This window comes from Odocoileus virginianus, chromosome 7, assembly GCF_023699985.2.
Source record: "Odocoileus virginianus isolate 20LAN1187 ecotype Illinois chromosome 7, Ovbor_1.2, whole genome shotgun sequence".
In the NCBI taxonomy this organism is placed as follows: Eukaryota; Metazoa; Chordata; class Mammalia; order Artiodactyla; family Cervidae; genus Odocoileus; species Odocoileus virginianus.
The window spans coordinates 38,859,465-38,879,575 of record NC_069680.1 but is presented as its reverse complement, the minus strand read 5'-3'; the positions used below and the strand labels follow the sequence as shown (position 1 = coordinate 38,879,575).

Sequence of the window (20,111 nt, the reverse complement as noted above, 5' to 3'; positions counted from 1 at the left end):
AGGAATGGAAATCCTTAACAGAGAATAGTGGTGAAAGTTTCATTATTTTCTTATTTTTATCACCTTTATTAACATATAATTCACATATCATTGAATTCACCCATTTGAAGTGTAAATTCAATAAATTTAGTAGTTTAAGTATCACCAGAATTAATTTTAGAATATTTTCACCACTGTATCCTTTAGTATCCACTCCCTATTCTCTGCCATCTCCCAGCCTCAGGAAATGTGTAGTCTACTTTTTGTCTCTATAGATTTGCCTATTTTGGACATTTAATACAAATGGAATCATACAAAATGTGTTCTTTTATGTTTCTTGTATTCAGTATCTTATTTTCAAGGTTCATGCATGTTTCAGTACTTAATTTTCTTTACTGATGAATAATATTCCACCACATGAATACACATTTTGTTAAATTATTTCATCTATAGACAAACATTTGGGTTGTTTTCCACACTTTGCCATTTTAAATAAATCTGTTATAAATATTTTTTGTACAACTTTTTAAGTGGACATGTGTTTTCATTTGTCTTGAATAGACACAAATGGAATTACTGAGTTATATGGTAACTCTATGTTTAACTTTTAGAGAAAATGAGAAATAGTTTTACAGAGTCTACATATTATATTCCCACCAGAAATATATGAGAATTTTGATATTTCTACATCCTCACCCATATATGCTAATTCCTTTGTTTTTCATTATAGCCATTCTGAGTGGATGTGAAGTGGTATTTCATGATTCTAATTTGTGTTTCCCTAGTGACTAGTGATTATGAGCATATTTCATGTGCTTATTGACCATATACAAATTTGGATAAATGTCTATTTAAATTTTTGTTCATTTTTATTTAGGCTATTAATCTGTTTATTTTTGAGATATAGTTCTTTACATATTCCATATATGTCCCTTGTCACATACGTATCTAAAATATTTTCTTTCATTCTGAGGGGCTGTCTTTCAAATTCATGATCATGCCATTTGAATCTTTTTTTTTTTTTTCAAATTTTGATAAGTGCAACTTATTGGTCTTCTCATTAATCACGTTTGCTTTTAGTATCATATATAAAAAAGCACTGCCTAATCTAAACTATAATTTACTTCTGTATTTTCTTCTACATTACATAGTTTAACCTTTTTTATTTAGGTCTATGATTCACTTTGAGTTAATTTCTACAAATCATGTGAGGTCAAGGTCCAACTTCATTCCTTTGTGTGCTGTCCCAGCTTTATTTATTGAAAATATTATTCTTTTCTAATTGGATTGTCTTGGCCCTTTTGGAAATCAACGGACTATAACTATTAGGGATTATTTTTGGACTCTTAAGGTTATCCTTGTTATCCAGATATATTCTTATGCCAGTACCATGTAGTCTCAATTACTGTCAAAATGTCTCTTTTACAAAGTTTTCTTTCTTTAAGGACGATTGCAAATTATAACTAATTTATGATTTGTATGTACCTATCAGGGAAAATTCAAAATATCTGTCTTTCCATTTTTTAAATGGAAGCTTATTCATCTGTGAAGTCTAAAACTCTGGGAAATACTGTTTGCAGGCATACAAATTCATGGCTGTGCCATCCTTTTCAATGCAAAATTTCAGGTGTTTCTTAAAAGATCAAGTGACCATCTCCAGTTCTCTTGATAACATCATTGTACACAACATACTCCTGAGACTGAAGCAGAGTTTGACTAATTTGCCAAATTTTTCACTTTACACTCATCAGCTACATTTAGATTTCCATCCCTTTCAGGGAGTAAAACCACTCAGGACCACAGAGAAAACATCAGAGAGATAACAAGAACATCTCTTTGACAACCAGCCACATGTGACAGCAGAACGGCCACTTTGCTATCGCAGAAGAGAAACAAAGGCGACTTCAATGCCTTCTTTAATGCCTGCTGTCAGTTTCCTCAATGGTTATGGCTGAAATTACCTCTGATATGTTCAGAGAGGTAAGTAGAATGACATGAACACAGACCTAAAAGAGGCTTAGAATGGACATGAAATATTTTTATCTTAGCTTTTCTAGAATATACCTGTTACTCAAAAATTGAAGGATAGACTTTGGTGACACCTTAAATGCATCTGAATTATACTTTGTCTTACAAAATTCCCTTTGAATGAACAATTTAGTGCCAAGTTACTTTTTGTAATACCTGACAACTTTAAAGGAATCTAATTAATCCCAGGTTATAACTGCAAATGAAATGTTTCCACTTCAGTGGATTCTACCTAGTAAAAGCATTTAAAATAAATAAATAGTCTCCTGGGTATGATCTGGATTCAGAATTATCCAACCCCCCTCACCCCCAGCTCTCACTAATATATGTAGGAAAAAAAGTAAAAAGAAAAAAAAACTACAGACAGCTGAAAGTCTTTGATTAAAAGTCTGTTCTCTTGCTACCAGTATATTGTTTAACACTTTAAAAATTAAAAAAGTAAATATTTAGAAATGATTAGCTTACGTTTCTGAAAGATTGAAAACTCGCTGTGGATCTCCATTCTCAATGGCATATGTTATTGGGTCTCCCTCTCGATCAGTCGCCTTCAGAGAGAAAACATAAATTTAATTATCAAGTAATTGATATATTCAGTACAGTATAATACAGATACTAGAAACTTGAAACTAATAGCACAGATGATCCATGATATTTTATAGAATAAATATTAAAATATGTGCTAATGACTACATGTAAATACCAGATCCAGGCATTTCTATCGTTCTTTTTCATCTGAAAGCTGCAACAGTGAATAAGAATAATATTCTCTGAATGTATACATAATCTTATCAGGGGAGGAATACAGTAATGATTTTCATAGAGTTTATTTAATTTTATATGAATAATTCAAAAAGATATGTTAGACTCTCTACACATTGTCAAAATAATTTAATGCATTTTTTTCCTCTTTTTCTGCTCAAAATATATTGTCTATAAAACTTTATGGTTAAGACTTCTGAAACTGGAGCCAGAGAGCCTGAAATTAAAAATTGGGCTCCAGTTACTAATTGTGTGGTCATTTCTCAATATCTTCATTTGTAAAGTGAAAACTATACAAAAGTTAGTAGATGTTGAGAGGGTTAAGTGAAATAATCTGTGTTAAAACACATAGACTAACCTCTGGCACATTGTTTCAGTAAATACTAACCTTCCCCCCCCCTTCTTAAGTTATAGAAAATAAAATCTACAGCTTCTGCCTTTGAGTTCTGAGTTTCTCTTACCCAAAATAAAGATATACATTCTATATTGTGGCACTAGATTCTGGGAGTTTGCCATCTAAAATATCCAATAATTTCCTTTTCAATGATCCATTACATTTCCTTATGGAAGAGGGGTGAATAAAGAAATCGGGATGATATAAGAGGAATATAAGAGGGATCTGCCTAAGTATGACCCCAAGAGGAGGGGAACTACTATTTATTTATGTTAGTTGGTTGGCAGAGATTTCAACCTCTCTGACTGGTAGGCACTGCTCTGGAGTTGGCAGGATCTAAGAAAGTGGGGTTGTATGGGGTTCTTTCAAAGACTGGACAACAACTATCCCAGCCATGAGAGGTTGAGTATGAAACCCCATTTCTAGACCAACAGAGAGCACTGTTTCTGCAGGTAGATCAGGTGGCTTGGACACAGGTTTCAAGGCCCTGGTCATGGGACAGCCCTATCAGCTATCCAGAAACCTCTGGGACCACACAAATCCCAGAGTCCAAGGGCAATATGTGTGTATGTGTGTGTCAGTAGCTCAGTTGTGTTGAACTCTTTCTGACCTCATGGACCGTAGCCTGCCAGGCTCCTCTGTTCATTAGATTTTCCAGGCAAGAATAATGGAGTGGGTTGTCATTTCCTCCTCCAGGGGAATCTTCCTGACCCAGGGATAGAACCATGTCTCTAGTATTTACTGAACGCAGTGCTTTGTGGACGAAGTTTTGTAAAAAGAAAGAAAATGAAGCCACTCAGTCATGTCCTACTTTTAGTGACCCCATGGCTCCTCCATGGAGCCCCATGGATTGTCCATGGGATTTTCCAGGCAAGAGTACTGGAGTAGGCTGCCATTTCCTTCTCCAGGGGATCTTCCCAACCCAGGGATCAAACCCCGGGTCTCCCACACTGCAGATGGCCACCATATGGTGGCTCAGATAGTGGCTCAGAGCTTTGTAGAATTAGTTAAAAATGTCACCTTGGTAGAACACTTCCTTGCATGACTTTCATAACTTCATATTCTCCTGCTTTTAATTCTATCTTATCAGCTACTACCTATTTTCTTTGACTGGTTTTTCCTTATCTATAAGAGATGCTTAAATTGGATGCTCCACAGGTTTGTCCTTGGACCTCACTTACTTTGTCACTCCATCCAAATGTAGAGCTTTAAAACTATCTCTATGCAGAAGACTCTCATATCTCTAAACCAATCCTGTCTTCTGAATTTTAGACCTATTTCCAGTACCCTGTTTGGATCCCAATAGATGAACTATCAGTTAAGTTCAGTTCAGTTGCTCAGTCATGTCTGACTCTTTGTGACCCCATGGACTGCAGCACTCCAGGCCTCCCTGTCCATAGCCAACTCCCAGAGTTTGCTCTAACTCATGTCCATTGAGTCAGTGATGCCATCCAACCATCTCATCCTCTATCATTCCCTTCTCCTCCCACCTTCAATCTTTCCCAGCATCAGGGTCTTTTCAAATGAGTCAGCTCTTCGCATCAGGTGGCCAAAGTATTTTAGTTTCAGCTTCAGCATCAGTCCTTCCAATGAATATTCAGGACTGATTTCCTTCAGGATGAACTGGTCAGATCTCCTTGCAGTCCATGGGACTCTCAAGAGTCTTCTCCAACACCACAGTTCAGAGGCATCAGTTCTTCGGTGCTCAGCTTTCTTTGGAATCCAACTCTCACATCCATACATGACTACTGGAAAAACTATAGCTTTGACTAGATGGACCTTTGTTGGGAAAGCAATGTCTCTGGTTTTAATATGCTGTCAAGGTTGGTCATAACTTTTATTCCAAGAAGCAAGCACCTTTTAATTTCAGGCTGTAAGTCACTATCTGCAGTGATTTTGGAGCCCCCCAAAATAGTCTGTCACTGTTTCCACTGTTTCTGCATCTATTTGCCATGAAGTGATGGGACCAGATGCCATAATCTTTGTTTTCTGAATGTTAAGCTTTAAGGCAACATTTTTACTCTCCTCTTTCACTTTCATCAAGAGGCTCTTTGGTTTCTCTTTGCTTTCTGCTATAAGGATGGTGTCATCTGCATTTCTGAGGTTATTGATATTTCTCCCGGCAATCTTGATTCCATCTTGTGCTTCATCTAATCCAGCATTCCTCATGATGTCCTCTGCATATAAGTTAAATAAGCACAGTGACAATATACTCTTGACGTACTCCTTTCCCGATTTAGAACCAGGCTGTTGTTCCATGTCCAGTTCTTACTGTTGCTTCCTGCCCTACATACAGATTTCTCAGGAGGCAGGCCAGGTGGTCTGGTATTCCCATCTCTTGAAGAATTTTCCTCAGTTTGTTGTGATCCACACAGTCAAAGGGTTTGGCATAGTCAATAAAGCAGAAGTAGATGGTAGGTACTGGAGTGGTGCTGGAAGAACTGTGAAGAGATACCCCATGCCCAGGGGCAAAGGAGAAGCCCCAGCAAGACAGTATGAGGGACAAAATCACATTTAGAATCAAACCTGATACCTGCCAGAGATGCTCACACATTGCCCTGTGCACACCAGCATCCACAGAGACTGAGACAGAACTATGTTTAAGTGTCTCCTGAGGAGGTACGGGTCAGCAGTGGACTGCCACAGGGGCAGGGGCTCCGGGTGCAGTAGACCTGGGTACGGCATAAGCCCTCTTGGAGGAGGTCACCATTAACCCCACCATAGAGCTGCCAGAACTTACACAGGACTGGGAAAATAGACTCTTGGAGGGCATACAGACTCTTGGAACCTTCTGCACACCAAGACCCAGGAGAAAGGAGCAGTGACCCCAGAAGAGACTGTCCCAGACTTGCCTGTGAGTGTCCAGGAGTCTCTGGCAGGGGCATGGGTTGGCAGTGGCCTGCTGTAGGTTCAGGGCACTGAGTGTAGCAGTGTGTTGCTGGGACCTTTTGAAGGAGGTCACCATTATCTTCATTACCTCCACCATAGTTTGCTCTCAGGTCAAATAACAGGGAGGGGACACAGCCCCACCCATCAACAGAAAATTGTATTGAAGATTTACTGAGCATGGCCCCACTCATCAGAACAAGACCCAGTTTCCCCCTCAGTCAGTCTCTCCCATCAGGAAGCTTCCATAAGCCTCTTATCCTTCTCCGTCAGAGGGCAGACTGAAAACCACAATCACAGAAAACTACCCAATCTGATCACATGGACCACAGCCTTGTCTTACTCAATGAAACTATGAGCCATGCTGTGTAGGGTCACCCAACATGAACAGGTTATGGTGGAGAGTTCTGACAAAACGTGGTCCATTGGAGAAGGGAATAGCAAACCACTTCAGTATTCTTGCTTTGAGAACCCACTGGACATGAACTATAGACACTCCCAATTTAAAATGTTAAAATCCCCAATCCTGATCTCTTTGCTACTCTCCCACTGCTGCTTTCAGTCTTCATTATCTCAGTAAATAGCAGTAACTACAACTTTCTACCGCTTGACCTTAACTGAACATTCTTAATCCCTAATGTAACCCATCAGCAAATCCCACTGGGTCTATATTTAAAATATCTGTAGTATCTGGCTGTCTCTGAATTCCAAATACCACCTCCCTCATGGATTTAAGTAATAATCATCTGACTAGTACTTCTGTCTTCTCCCTTTTACCTTCACCATAGCCCATTTTAATTAAGCAGACAATGTGAACATTTTTCCCAGGTCAAGATTCTAGTTTATTTTTTAATAAGGTTATTGCATTATTATGCATTATTACATACACACACTCAAAGACACACACAAAATGGTATATAATAAAATAGCAAAATACAATGAAACAATGAACTACTTATGATAATATCTGAAATATTCCAGTTAAATCTAAATCTAAAATTTTAAAATTCATTAAATTAATTATACTGCAAGTGCAAGTGTAGAGGCTAAGAAAGAAAATAAATACATACACACAGTCAATTGAATTGACAGCATTGTCAATTGATATGTCCCCTTTGTTTTTGGTTCTTTCCCAGATACATATTAGTGAGAAAGATAAAATGGAATTACAAATGATACTTCCTCAAGAAACACAGAATTAAGCTGTATCTGGAGATATATTTTAGCACTAAAAAGTTCACACTAAATGTTTTCTGTTGTTTTTCCTCTTTCAGTCAGTCATCTTTACCTATCATATTGTTACAGATTTATCAATGTCTCTTTGTTTTTGGCATGTGGTTGTTATTGTTTTTGAGAGAAAATTTATTATATTGTATTTTCATAAAAGCCAGAACAAACAGATTCTGAAGTAAGATAACTTTGTGCAAGCAATTTTAAATCCAGATGAATGTTAAACCTTGCTTCTAATGTATCAGATCTACTCTAATATTTAATATTATTTTCACCAGATTAGAGCACTGTGAATGTTGTGTTACTTTATTTATATAAGCCATTATTTTGTTAAGTTACTAAAGTAACAGAGGAATTCCTACAGAATTCTCAGTGTTTTTTTCAGCCAAATTAATTACTTTCAATCCCTGAGGTACTGTAGAATATTTCTTCAGTTTTGTTTGACTATGAGCCAGTTATTTGCCTATTTCATTCATATGTGAGGCTGTGCCTTTATTGGAAACTTTGAAAACCCAGGATTTATAAGAAAATCCTTATTTGATTGTTTTCTTCTCCTTATCCTCTTAGCCAATCCTTTGCTATTGTTTCAGGATCTGTGGCAAACAGAATAGTAATTAGGGAGGATTCATAAATTCTTGGTCAACTAAACAAGGGGAGCAGTGGTATCTGGATTTGAATTGTGAAATATATCCATTACTTTTGTTAACATTTTTTAAAGTATCATGTAGTTTACCATGTTAAACTACCATGGTGTTGGTACCTATGTACCAACATCAAAGTGGAGAAATAATGAATAATAATTCAAAAACTCAGCAGAAACAATTATTCTGGAAAGATTAAGATTTGATAATATACATATGTGTGATCTAACATATATTTCTAAAAACATTTTTAAATATATGAGTCTAACCAGCCTTCTCTGGACTTCCCTGGTGGCTCAGAAGGTAAAGAATCTGCCTCCAATGCAGGAGACCCAAGTTCCATCTCTGGGTCAAGAAGACCCCCTGGACCCACTTCAACATTCTTGCCTGGAGAATTCCATGAATAGAGGAGCCTGGTGGGCTACAGTCCATAGGGTCATAAAGAGTCAGACACAACTAAATGACTAACACACATCACATCACACAGCCAGCCTTCTCTACATGATGAACAAAAATTTATATATGATATAGAATAGTGAATCCTTACATTAAAAGTTACTGACTACTTACTATATTATCAGAAATTATATTTGCATGCCTTATTTCATTTAAGCCATGTGATAATCTTATAGGCAAATGGGAGATGCAAAAGACTTCAATTATATTACTCTTTCTCTCATCACTCCAGTTAGGTTTCTTTATAATTAATTGGAAGATATTTCTTATTTATTTACAGATAATAGTGACTGTTTCATCTTTAAAAAAGGAGATTCTACTATTAATATTTTCCATAATAGATAGGAATTAGCCTTAGCACAAACATTTCCTATGCTTTTATTTTTGATCAATCAATTCCAACACAAGATCCTTTACTCAAGATCTAAGAGAAGTATGATAGCAGTCATCTTCCCTGGGTTTATCATAGAGTTTTTGGGTAGGCTCTGGAGCCAGGAACTTAGGTTTCAGCACTCACTATACTATTGTCTCTTAGGCAAGACACCTAACTTCAAAACAAAGCTAATGATAACATTAACAATATGCTTGCTAACTCGTTTTAGTTTTGTCTGACTCTTTGTGATCCCATGGACTGTAGCCCACTAGGCTCCTCTGTCCACGGGATGCTCCAGGCAAAACTACTGGAGGAGGTTGCCATGCCCTCCTCCAGGGGATTGTCCCAACCCAGGGGTCTAACACATGTCTCTTATGTCTCCAAGACTGCAGGTGGGTTCTTTGCCATTAGCGCCACCTGGTAAGCCCCAACATTAACAATATTCACTTATTAATTCAGCAAATATTTATTGAACATCTACACTGTATTCAGCACTGGAACTTCAACAAGAACCACACAAAAATGCTTCCTTTGTGCAGTTTACAGATAGTGAGGGAGACAGAGAAAAAAGAAAAATAATCAATGTATAGGTACTTATATACAATATATTATATAACTACATATTTACATATGCAATATATCAGATTGTAATACATAATTTATATGTACATAATTAACATATATTTATATAATACAGTTTTCAAATCCATATGAGTGCTATAAAAATATAAAATAATTCAGGAAGGATATATGGGAAGGCAGAGTGAAAATTTACACTTACATTGAGGTTTTCAGGAAAACCATCAGAAAAAATGTGAAAATTTGGCAACACTTGTAAAAGGTGAGAGAGCTATTCATGCGGGGAAGGTCCCTCCAGGAATAGAGTCAAGCAAATTAGAAGACCTCAGGTGGATACATGCCTAATGAGTTTGTGAAAGAGCAAGCAAGTGGACGGCTGTTGGCCTCAGGTAAGCAACCCGAGTTACTCAACCGAGTTACTCAAGTTAGCTTGCAAGTAACAGAGTTCAGTCAGAGGTTCGCTGATATGCATTTAACACCATGTGAACTAAAATAAAGCTAGCTTTTCTTTATTTTTCCTTGACAAAGAATATCTTTAAAGATCGAAGCAAATTTTCTTTCTAGTCTTCTCAATAGATTACTCACTGCAAGTAAATTCAAGTCACCCATTTATCAGAAGCACCAACAGAAACCCAACAAGATTTATCTAAATAAGCAATGTGCTTAGACACAGGAAAATAGGAATTTTGAAAAAGAAAGCATATCTCTAAACTCCTGTTCATATTAAGATGAACACAGCCCTCAATACCATTTGATAGAGTGCACTTTATGCTCACAGAATGATTTTACACATTTCACAAGACATTAAGGCAAAGTACCTGCCCTTAGGGTTTTTAAAATAAATAAAACCAACAGACTTAGATGGTCTTTTTTTGTGTGTTTAGGCAAACAAGTCCTGATTTATGTTATTAAAATGCTTGAGAGCAGGAAATGAAGCTTTCAGTTCAGGACAGCAGTGTTTCCAAAAATGTAAGTGTACTCTTGGTATTAAATTATGGGTCCTTTAACAAATTAACAGTGTTTATGAATATATTTCATATATGACTTAATCTTCACATTTTTATGTCGAGTTTTATCATTTATGATTCTGATAAAAATTTCCTTTTTGAGATAAGTTCATTTATGTAAAAATGTCAGTTTATTCGATTTAAAAAAATTAAATAATATGACAAATTACATGCAATATAGCATATCTGAAATTTAAAAATGCAGCTAATCTAGAATGACACTGTGAGCATGATCATACCTTAAGAGAGTTCACCCTGTCCACCTATCATACTGTATTTAGCTACTTCACTCTCCCTCTTTCCTATATGATTATTAATACTTTCTCCTCAGGTCTCCAACTTATCCTACCACATCTTTATTCTCATATGATGATCCTGATTATAGTTTCACTGAGAAAATTGAAGAAATTTTCTGCAAATTCTTCTAATTTCATATATGTACATTATATATATATATATATTTCATATTTATCATATTGTAACTGCACGCTGTATCTTTACTCCTATTACTGAAAATGTTCTATCTGATCAGGTTTCCCTAGTGACTCAGTGGTAAAGAATCTGCCTGCCAATGCAGGAGATGAGTGATCAAGCCCTGGGTCAAGATGATCCCCTAGAGAAGGAAATGGCAACCCAAACCATCATTATTGCCCAGTAACAGAGGGATCCAACCATGGACAGGGGAACCTGGCAGGCAAAAGTCCATGGGGTCACAAAGATTTGGACATGATTGAGCGATTAACTCTTTCACACATTTTCCCTAAAACCACTTCAATTATACCTTTAACCCTCCCTCAGTTACTGCACTGAAAATGCTCTTTTCAACATCACCAAATAAATTCATTATTAGTAAATTCACTGATCAATTCACAATCCTTGATTTGCTTGTTTCTTACTTTTGTTAACTTATTTTTCATTTTATCTGGCAGTAGCATTAGACACAACTAATTTCTCACTTCTTGATACACTTTTTTCCCTTAATTCCCAGACACATGTTCCTCTGGATCTCCATTCTTGGTCCTCTTATCCTCAGCAACTTAAAATCAATCTTTGAATGTCTTATACATTCACTCCCTTAAGAACCTCATGCAATCTCAAAGTTTAACATGGTATTTAAAAAGCTCAAGACTTAACAACAAATAACAAACAAGGGGATTCCCATAAGGATAACAGCTGATCTTTCAATAGAAACCCTTCAGGCCAGAAGGGAATGGCAGGACATACTTAGAGTAATGAAAGAGAATAACCTACAACCTAGATTACTGTACCCAGCAAGGATCTCATTCAGATATGAAGGAGAATTCAAAAGCTTCACAGACAAGCAAAAGTTGAGAGAATTCAGCACCACCAAACCAGCTCTTCAACAAATGCTAAAGGATCTTCTCTAGACAGGAAACACAGAAAGGGTTGTATGAACGTGAACCCAAAACAACAAAGCAAATGGCAATGGGACCATTCTTATCAATAATTACCTTAAATGTAAATGGGTTGAATGCCCCAACCAAAAGACAAAGACTGGATGAATGGATACAAAAGCAAGACCCCTATATATACTGTCTTCAAGAGACCCACCTCAAAGCAAGGACACATACAGACTGAAGGTGAAGGGCTGTAAAAATATTTCATGCAAACAGAGACCAAAAGAAAGCAGGAGTCACAATACTTACATCAGATAAAATAGACTTCAAAATAAAGGCTGTGAAAAGAGACAAAGAAGGACACTACATAATAATCAAAGGATCAATCTAAGAAGAAGATACAATAATTATAAATATATATGCACCCAACATAGGAGCACTGCAATTTGTAAGGCAAATTCTAACAAGAATGGAGGGGGAAATTAACAATAACACAGTAATAGTGGAAGACTTTAATACCCCACTCACACCTATGGACAGATCAACTAAACAGAAAATTAACAAGGAAACACAAACTTTAAATGACATAATGGTCCAGCTAGACCTAATTGATATCTATAGGACATTTCAGCCCAAAATAATCAATTTCACCTTTTTCTCAAGTGCACACGGAACCTTCTCTAGAATAGATCACATCCTAGGCCATAAATCTAGTCTTGGTAAATTCAAAAAAATTGAAATCATTCCAGTCATCTTTTCTGACCACAATGCAGTAAGATTAGATCTCAATTACAGGAAAAAAATTATTAAAAATTCCAACATATGGAGGCTAAATAACACGCTTCTGAATAACCAACAAATCATAGAAGAAATCAAAAAAGAAATCAAAATATGCATAGAAATGAATGAAAATGAAAACACAACAACACAAAACCTACGGGACACTGTAAAAGCAGTGCTAAGGGGAAGGTTCATAGCATTACAGGCTTACCTCAAGAAACAAGAAAAAAGTCAAATAAATAACCTAACTCCACACCTAAAGCAACTAGAGAAGGAAGAAATGAAGAACCCCAGGGTTAGTAGAAGGAAAGAAATCTTAAAAATTAGGGCAGAAATAAATGCAAAAGAAACTAAAGAGACCATAGCAAAAATCAACAAAGCTAAAAGGTGGTTTTTTGAAAAGGTAAATAAAATTGACAAACCACTAGCCAGACTCATCAAGAAACAAAGGGAGAAGAACCAAATCAACAAAATTAGAAATGAAAATGGAGCAATCACAACAGACAACTCTGAAATACAAAGGATCATAAGAGACTACTACCAGCAGCTCTATGCCTAAAAAATGGACAACTTGGAAGAAATGGACAAATTCTTAGAAAAGTATAACTTTCCAAAACTGAACCAGAAAGAAATAGATCTTAACAGACCCATCACAAGCAAGGAAATCGAAACTGTAATCAGAAATCTTCCAGAAAACAAAAGCCCAGGACCAGATGGCTTCACAGCTGAATTCTACCAAAAATTTAGAGAAGAGCTAACACCTATCTTACTCAAACTCTTCCAGAAAATTGCAGAAGAAGGTAAACTTCCAAACTCATTCTATGGGGCCACCATCACCCTAATTCCAAAACCAGACAAAGATGCCACAAAAAAAGAAAACTACAGGCCAATATCACTGATGAACATACATGCAAAAATCCTTAACAAAATTCTAGCAAACAGAATCGAACAACATGTTAAAAATATCATACATCATGACCAAGTGGGCTTTATCCCAGGAATGCAAGGATTCTTTAATATTTGCAAATCAATCAATGTAATACACCACATTAACAAATTGAAAGATAAAAACCATATGATTATCTCAATAGATGCAGAAAAAGCCTTTGACAAAATTCAACATCCATTTATGATAAAAACTCTCCAGAAAGCAGGAATAGAAGGAACATACCTCAACATAATAAAAGCTATATATGACAAACCCACAGGAAACATTATCCTCAATGGTGAAAAATTGAAAGCATTTCCCTTAAAGTCAGGAATAAGACAAGGGTGTCCACTCTCACCACTACTATTCAACATAGTTTTGGAAGTGTTGGCCCCAGCAATCAGGGCAGAAAAAGAAATAAAAGGAATCCAAATAGGGAAAGAAGAAGTAAAACTCTCACTGTTTGCAGACGACATGATCCTCTACATAGAAAACCCTAAAGACTCTACCAGAAAATTACTACAGCTGATCAATGAATACAGTAATGTTGCAGGCTATAAAATTAGCACACAGAAATCCCTTGCATTCCTATATGCTAACAATGAGAAAACAGAGAAATTAAGCAAACAATATCATTCACCATTGCAACAAAAAGAATAAAATACTTAGGAGTATATCTACCTAAAGAAATGAAAGACCTGTATATAGAAAACTATAACACTGATAAAATAAATTAAAGAGGACACAAATAGATGGAGAAATATACCATGTTCATGGATTGGAAGAATCAATCAAAATGGCTATACTACCCAAAGTAATCTATAGATTCAATGCAATCCCTATCAAGCTACCAATGGTATTTTTCACAGAACTAAAACAAATAATTTCACAATTTGTATGGAAATACAATAAACCTTGAATAGCCAAAGCAATCTGAGAAAGAAGAATGGAACTGGAGGAATCAACCTGCCTGACTTCAGACTCTACTACAAAGCCACAGTCATCAAGACAGTATGGTACTGGCACAAAGACAGAAATATAGATCAATGGAATAGAATAGAAAGCCCAGAGATAAATCCACGAACCTATGGACACCTATCTTTGACAAAGGAGGCAAGGATATACAATGGAAAAAAGACAACCTCTTTAACAAGTGGTGCTGGGAAAACTGGTCAACCACTTGTAAAAGAATGAAACTAGAACACCTTCTAACACCATACACAAAAATAAACTCAAAATGGATTAAAGATCTAAATGTAAGACCAGAAATGACAAAACTCCTAGAGGAGAACATAGGCAAAACACTCTCCGACATAAATCACAGCAGGATCCTCTATGACCCACCTCCCAGAATATTGGAAATAAAAGCAAAAATAAACAAATGGGACCTAATGAAACTTAAAATCTTTTGCACAACAAAGGAAACTATAAGCAAGGTGAAAAGAGAGCCCTCAGAATGTGAGAAAATAATAGCAAACGAAGCAACAGACAAAGGATTAATCTCAAAAATATACAAGCAACTCCTATAGCTCAATTCCAGAAAGATAAATGACCCAATCAAAAAATGGGCCAAAGAACTAAATAGACATTTCTCCAAAGAAGACATGCAGATGGCTAACAAACACATGAAAAGATGCTCAACATCACTCATTATCAGAGAAATGCAAATCAAAACCACAATGAGGTACCATTACACGCCAATCAGAATGGGTGCTATCCAAAAGTCTGCAAGCAATAAATTCTGGAGAGAGTGTGGAGAAAAGGGAACCCTCTTACACTGTTGGTGGGAATGCAAACTAGTACAGCCGCTATGGAGAACAGTGTGGAGATGTCTTAAAAAACTGGAAATAGAACTGCCATATGACCTAGCAATCCCACTCCTGGGCATACACACTGAGGAAACTAGATCTGAAAGAGACACGTGCACCCCAATGTTCATCACAGCACTGTTTATAATAGCCAGGACATGGAAGCAACCTAGATGCCCATCAGCAGACGAATGGATAAGGAAGCTATGGTACATATACACAATGGAATATTACTCAGCCATTAAAAATAATTCATTTGAACCAATTCTAATGAGATGGATGAAAGTGGAGCCCATTATACAGAGCGAAGTAAGCCAGAAAGATAAAGACCAATACAGTATACTAATGCATGTATATGGAATTTAGAAAGATGGTAATGATAGCCCTATATGCAAAACAGAAAAAGAGACACAGATGTACAGAATAGACTTTGGGACTCTGTGGGAGAAGGTGAGGGTGGCATGTTCTGACAGACTAGCATTGAAACAAGTATACTATAAAGGGTGAAACAGATTACCAGCCCAGGTTGGATGCATGAGACAAGTGCTCAGGGCAGGTGCATTGGGAAGACCCAGAGGGATCAGATGGGGAGGAAGGGGGAACACATGTAAATCCATGGCTGATTCATGTCAGTGTATGGCAAAAACCACTACAATATTGAAAAGTAGTTAGCCTCCAACTAATACAAGTAAATGAAAAATAAAATAAATTAAAATAAAACTGGTGAATATTTGAAAAAAAAAAAAAACTCAAGACTTCAAATGTATATTTGTAGTCCATACCTTTTCTCCAAAATCACACCCAACTGCCTACTCAATAGCTTTAATTAGATGCCAAAAGACATTTCAAATTTAACATGACCAAACTTCTTGGACATTCTTTTGATTCTGGTAAATGTAAAATCAACCCTTCTATTAATAGTTTCTCACGCTATATATTAACATCCATTGTTAAGTCTTCTTTCCACATCCAGTCATAAATGAATCCAGTAGTTGCTACCAGACAGAATATAACAAGGTTGAAAGCTCATTTCACTGTTTCCAGAAATAACACATATATGTGTACAATGTCTGTAGTTTATGTGTGAATATATAAACATACACATACACACATTTGTGCTTCAATTATATATGACATGACATGACTCCCCTGGTGGCTCAGACGGTAAAGCATCTGCCTACAATGAGGGAGACCCGGGTTCAATCCCTGAGTCAGGAAGATCTCCTGGAGAAGGAAATGGCAACCCACTCCTGTATTCTTGCCTGGAAAATACCTTGGACGGTGGAACCTGGTAGGCTACAGTCCATGGGATCACAAAGAGTCGGACCAAATGAGCAACTTCACTTTCACTTTCTCTTTTCATGATATGATGGAAAAAAATATCAAGACACAGATCAGTTAAAATGAGTTATATGCTGAGGAAGTGCCAAAGAGCTAATTGGGGTAAAGAAAACAGAGACTGAGAAATAGAGCTAAAATAGAATTTTTTTTTAAAGCTACATAAAAAGAAACTAATATAATGTGTAGATATGAATGCACTTATGAATATATGCATATTAATTACATAAATTAATCAAAACAAAGAAAAAGGAAGCATAAACATCTTGGGCTTTTCCACTTGCTGTTTTTATCACATATTTTTACTCACAAAGCTAACCTCTGATTTAAAATCACCAGCACATGCTGTTTATGTTAGGGGAATTATAGTGGTAATCAAATTTTGCTGGTCTGTCTATTTGGTTATCAAAATTAAAACTGAACTACTTTTATATTGTATTGGATAGGTGGTAGGGAATAAGGCTGTTTCAAAGCTAATTTTTATTGTTAAATAATTCTGCCTTTATCTTTGAAAGATGTTTCTTTTTTAATTCATTAATTATATTTTGACTGTGCTGGGTCTTTGTTTCTGCATAGACTTTTCTCTAGTTGCAGCAAGCAGGGGCTACTCTCTAGTTGCAGTGTGTGGGCTTCTCCTTGTGGTGGCCTCTCTTGTTGTGGAGCACAGTAGTTGTGGCATACAGGCTCAATAGTTGCAGTGGACAGTCTTAGATGCTCTGTGGCATGTGGGATCTTCCCAGATCCGGGATCGAATGCACAGCATTGGTATGTGGATTCTTTACCACTGAGTCACCAGGGAAGCCCTGAAAGACATTTCTTAATGTGAACTTTTTAAAACTTTTTTTTTTCTTCTTCTTTCGTATGTGTGAGGCAGGTGTGTGAGTGGAGAACATAGAAAAATGTAAACTGTTTTTCTTTTTTTTTTTTTTAACTGTTATGGGATTTTGTGATCCCATGTGAAATAGAAAGTATTCAAAACTAGAACAAAAGATATTGAATTCTTCAGTTTTCTTAGGTAACTATTCTAATGCAATTTTTTTTTTTGTTTTGTTTTGTTTTTTACCTAAAATAAATTATTCTCTTAGCTCCAAATCAACCAGTTCCTGGTAGTTAAGCATAGAATCACCATCAATACTTCTCAACATGAATCGGGTCTCCTGTTGTTCCTTCTAGAAGACATGCAATAAACTCTGAGGTTTATTTAAGAAAGAGCACAGTGAATCATTTATTGCCAAGCTACTAAAGGTAGTACTGATTACTGCTATTAAAATACCAGTTGCTTTCAAATATTTGCCCAAACCATATTCCACATTCATTCCCAGATTTCAAAGTAGTCTTTTTTTAAATTTAACTTTTAGGAAGAGCAGATTGGTTACTTCTGGTTAATTAAAAGGAAAAATAAGAAGCCAACAAACAAACAAACAAAACCCTGCTTTATCAAGCAGGTGTAGAAATTGCAAACTTTTCTCTGGATCATACAATAGTCTTCTGGCATGAAGTAAATGAAAATCACTTTCTACTATAGCCTTAAACTATTGTTAAAAAATTGTCTATAAAAACAAGTTGATAAATATAGGTCTTCACCGTTTCCACAAATTCAATTAAAAGAGACCAATCGATTATTATCTAGATAGTCCTCCATGGCTTTAAGAAGAGACATGATAGAAATAAGTGTAAAGATTAGAAATACAGTTGTAAGTAGGGACTAAATGTCAACTTCAAATGTCTTTTGACCAGAACTGGCTTTATAACTATCACACAACAGCTTTATGGTTGTCCATAAAATTCCATTAAAGATAAAGATCTCTTATTCCACCTTATTGCTTTGGTGACCATATTCCTCTAAGTCAGGGTTTCTCAGTCTCTCTCAACTCTACTAAGATCTTAGGCTGGTTAATTCTGCATTACTCTACCACTCACATCTTAGTTTAGAAAGCCACAGCAGTAAACCATTTGTAAAGGCATAAAATTATTGGAACCATCCCCCCCCAAAAAAAAAAATCTCTAGAGGAAATGCTAAAATGAATCTTCTTGAAATTTGTCTAAATATATACAAGCAGTTTTTAAAAAAAATATGTTTTAATATTTTTGGAATTTCTAGGGGATGTGTATGTGTACTACATTTCATCACGTCATCCTCTTTTCTTTCAGAAGACTCTATCCGTTTGTTTATTTCCCTTTAATTCATCTTAAGACTGTACTACCCCAAGTCTTCATTTCAGATTTAATCAAGAATAAAATGATTTTTTTTGTCACCTCCCTGTCCTAATAACAGACTGTTTGAAAATAAAGTCTATACAGAAGCAACCAAAAAAAAGAGGGGCAAAAATACTGATGACATTTGTCTGAAACCTTGGTTCAGTCCTTCCTTGAAATCAGATCCACCTGGCATCTTTATGGATCACATACTATATATTCCAAGCACTGTTCTAACTACTGAGGATACAGTAGTGAGTAAAATAGAGTCTGTCATTGTGAACCTAATGTAACACTTGACACTGTAACAAAATAAATAAGAGTGCACATGGGGCAAAGCAAGCAGGGTAAAGTTGGTATGAAGCACAGGAAGTTATTTTTACTTTCTATAATTAGATCAAGGAAGACCATTTTGCTAAGGAAGAAGCAAGCAGAAACATACAGAAAGCGGAAAAATGTGAATGTCTAAGATAAGAGAACTTCGGACAATAGAAATGTTAAGTGAATGGACCCTGAGGCAGGAGTCAGGCTGTGTGCAAGGAGGTCGATGGGGCCAGATTAGAATTGCTGAGATGATGAGAAGTAGGAGTTCAGGTCATTGCGTGTGTCACAGGGACATTGTCTTTTATTCTGGGTGACTTGGGAATCCACTGGAGGATGTTCACAAAGAGGTGAAGCTCTTTTATGTAGTTTTTCAAATAATTACTCTGTCTTTTGCATGAGTAATAGACCAAAGAGGAGTGAGATCAAAATCCAAAAAAAAATCTGCTGCAATAATATGGGCAGAAGTTGTTAGTGACTAGTATCAGGAAGAAAGTAGTAAGAGTAGTAAGAAATAGTGAAACTCTGGAGATATTTTAGTATTGACTGGAAATAAGAGACGGATATGGAAAAAGAGAAAAGTCAGAGATGATTTGAAGGGGTTTGACCTGAGGTTTTGGACAACTGAGGTTGCAGTTTACTAAGAAGGGAAAAAATGAAAGAGGGTCAATTATTTCCTTGGAATTAGGGGGAGTAAGTACCAGGTGTTAACTACAGAATGCATTAATTTTGAGATGCTGTGATAGCAGTATGATATGCCTCTCAACTTTCCATTCAAAAAAATAATATTCCACTATATGTTGGAAATGTTGCCTACTGAGAGGCTTTAGCTATTTGTACTATTCAGAGAATACCTTTTTTTCCTTATTTTTAATTAAAGTGTATGTGATTTACAATGCTGTGTTAATTTCTGCTGACAACAAAATGATTGTTACACACACATACACATGAAAAAAATATATAAATACATACATATATCTGTATATATATATGACTTCCCTTGTGGTTCAGTGGTAAGAAATCTTCCAGCTAATATAGGACATGTGGGTT

General features: G+C 36.1%; 1 protein-coding gene across 7 annotated transcripts in view; it reads right to left on the bottom strand.

The window, feature by feature from the left end:
* Nucleotides 1–20,111, bottom strand: part of PCDH15 (protocadherin related 15) — a 1,725,758-nt gene that overhangs the window by 269,742 nt on the left and 1,435,905 nt on the right. For all 7 annotated transcript variants that reach the window (XM_070470562.1, XM_070470566.1, XM_070470561.1 and 4 more), the window contains one exon: nucleotides 2,473–2,552. In XM_070470562.1, coding sequence (XP_070326663.1) covers nucleotides 2,473–2,552 — 80 coding nt within the window. The remainder of the gene's footprint in view (nucleotides 1–2,472; nucleotides 2,553–20,111) is intronic.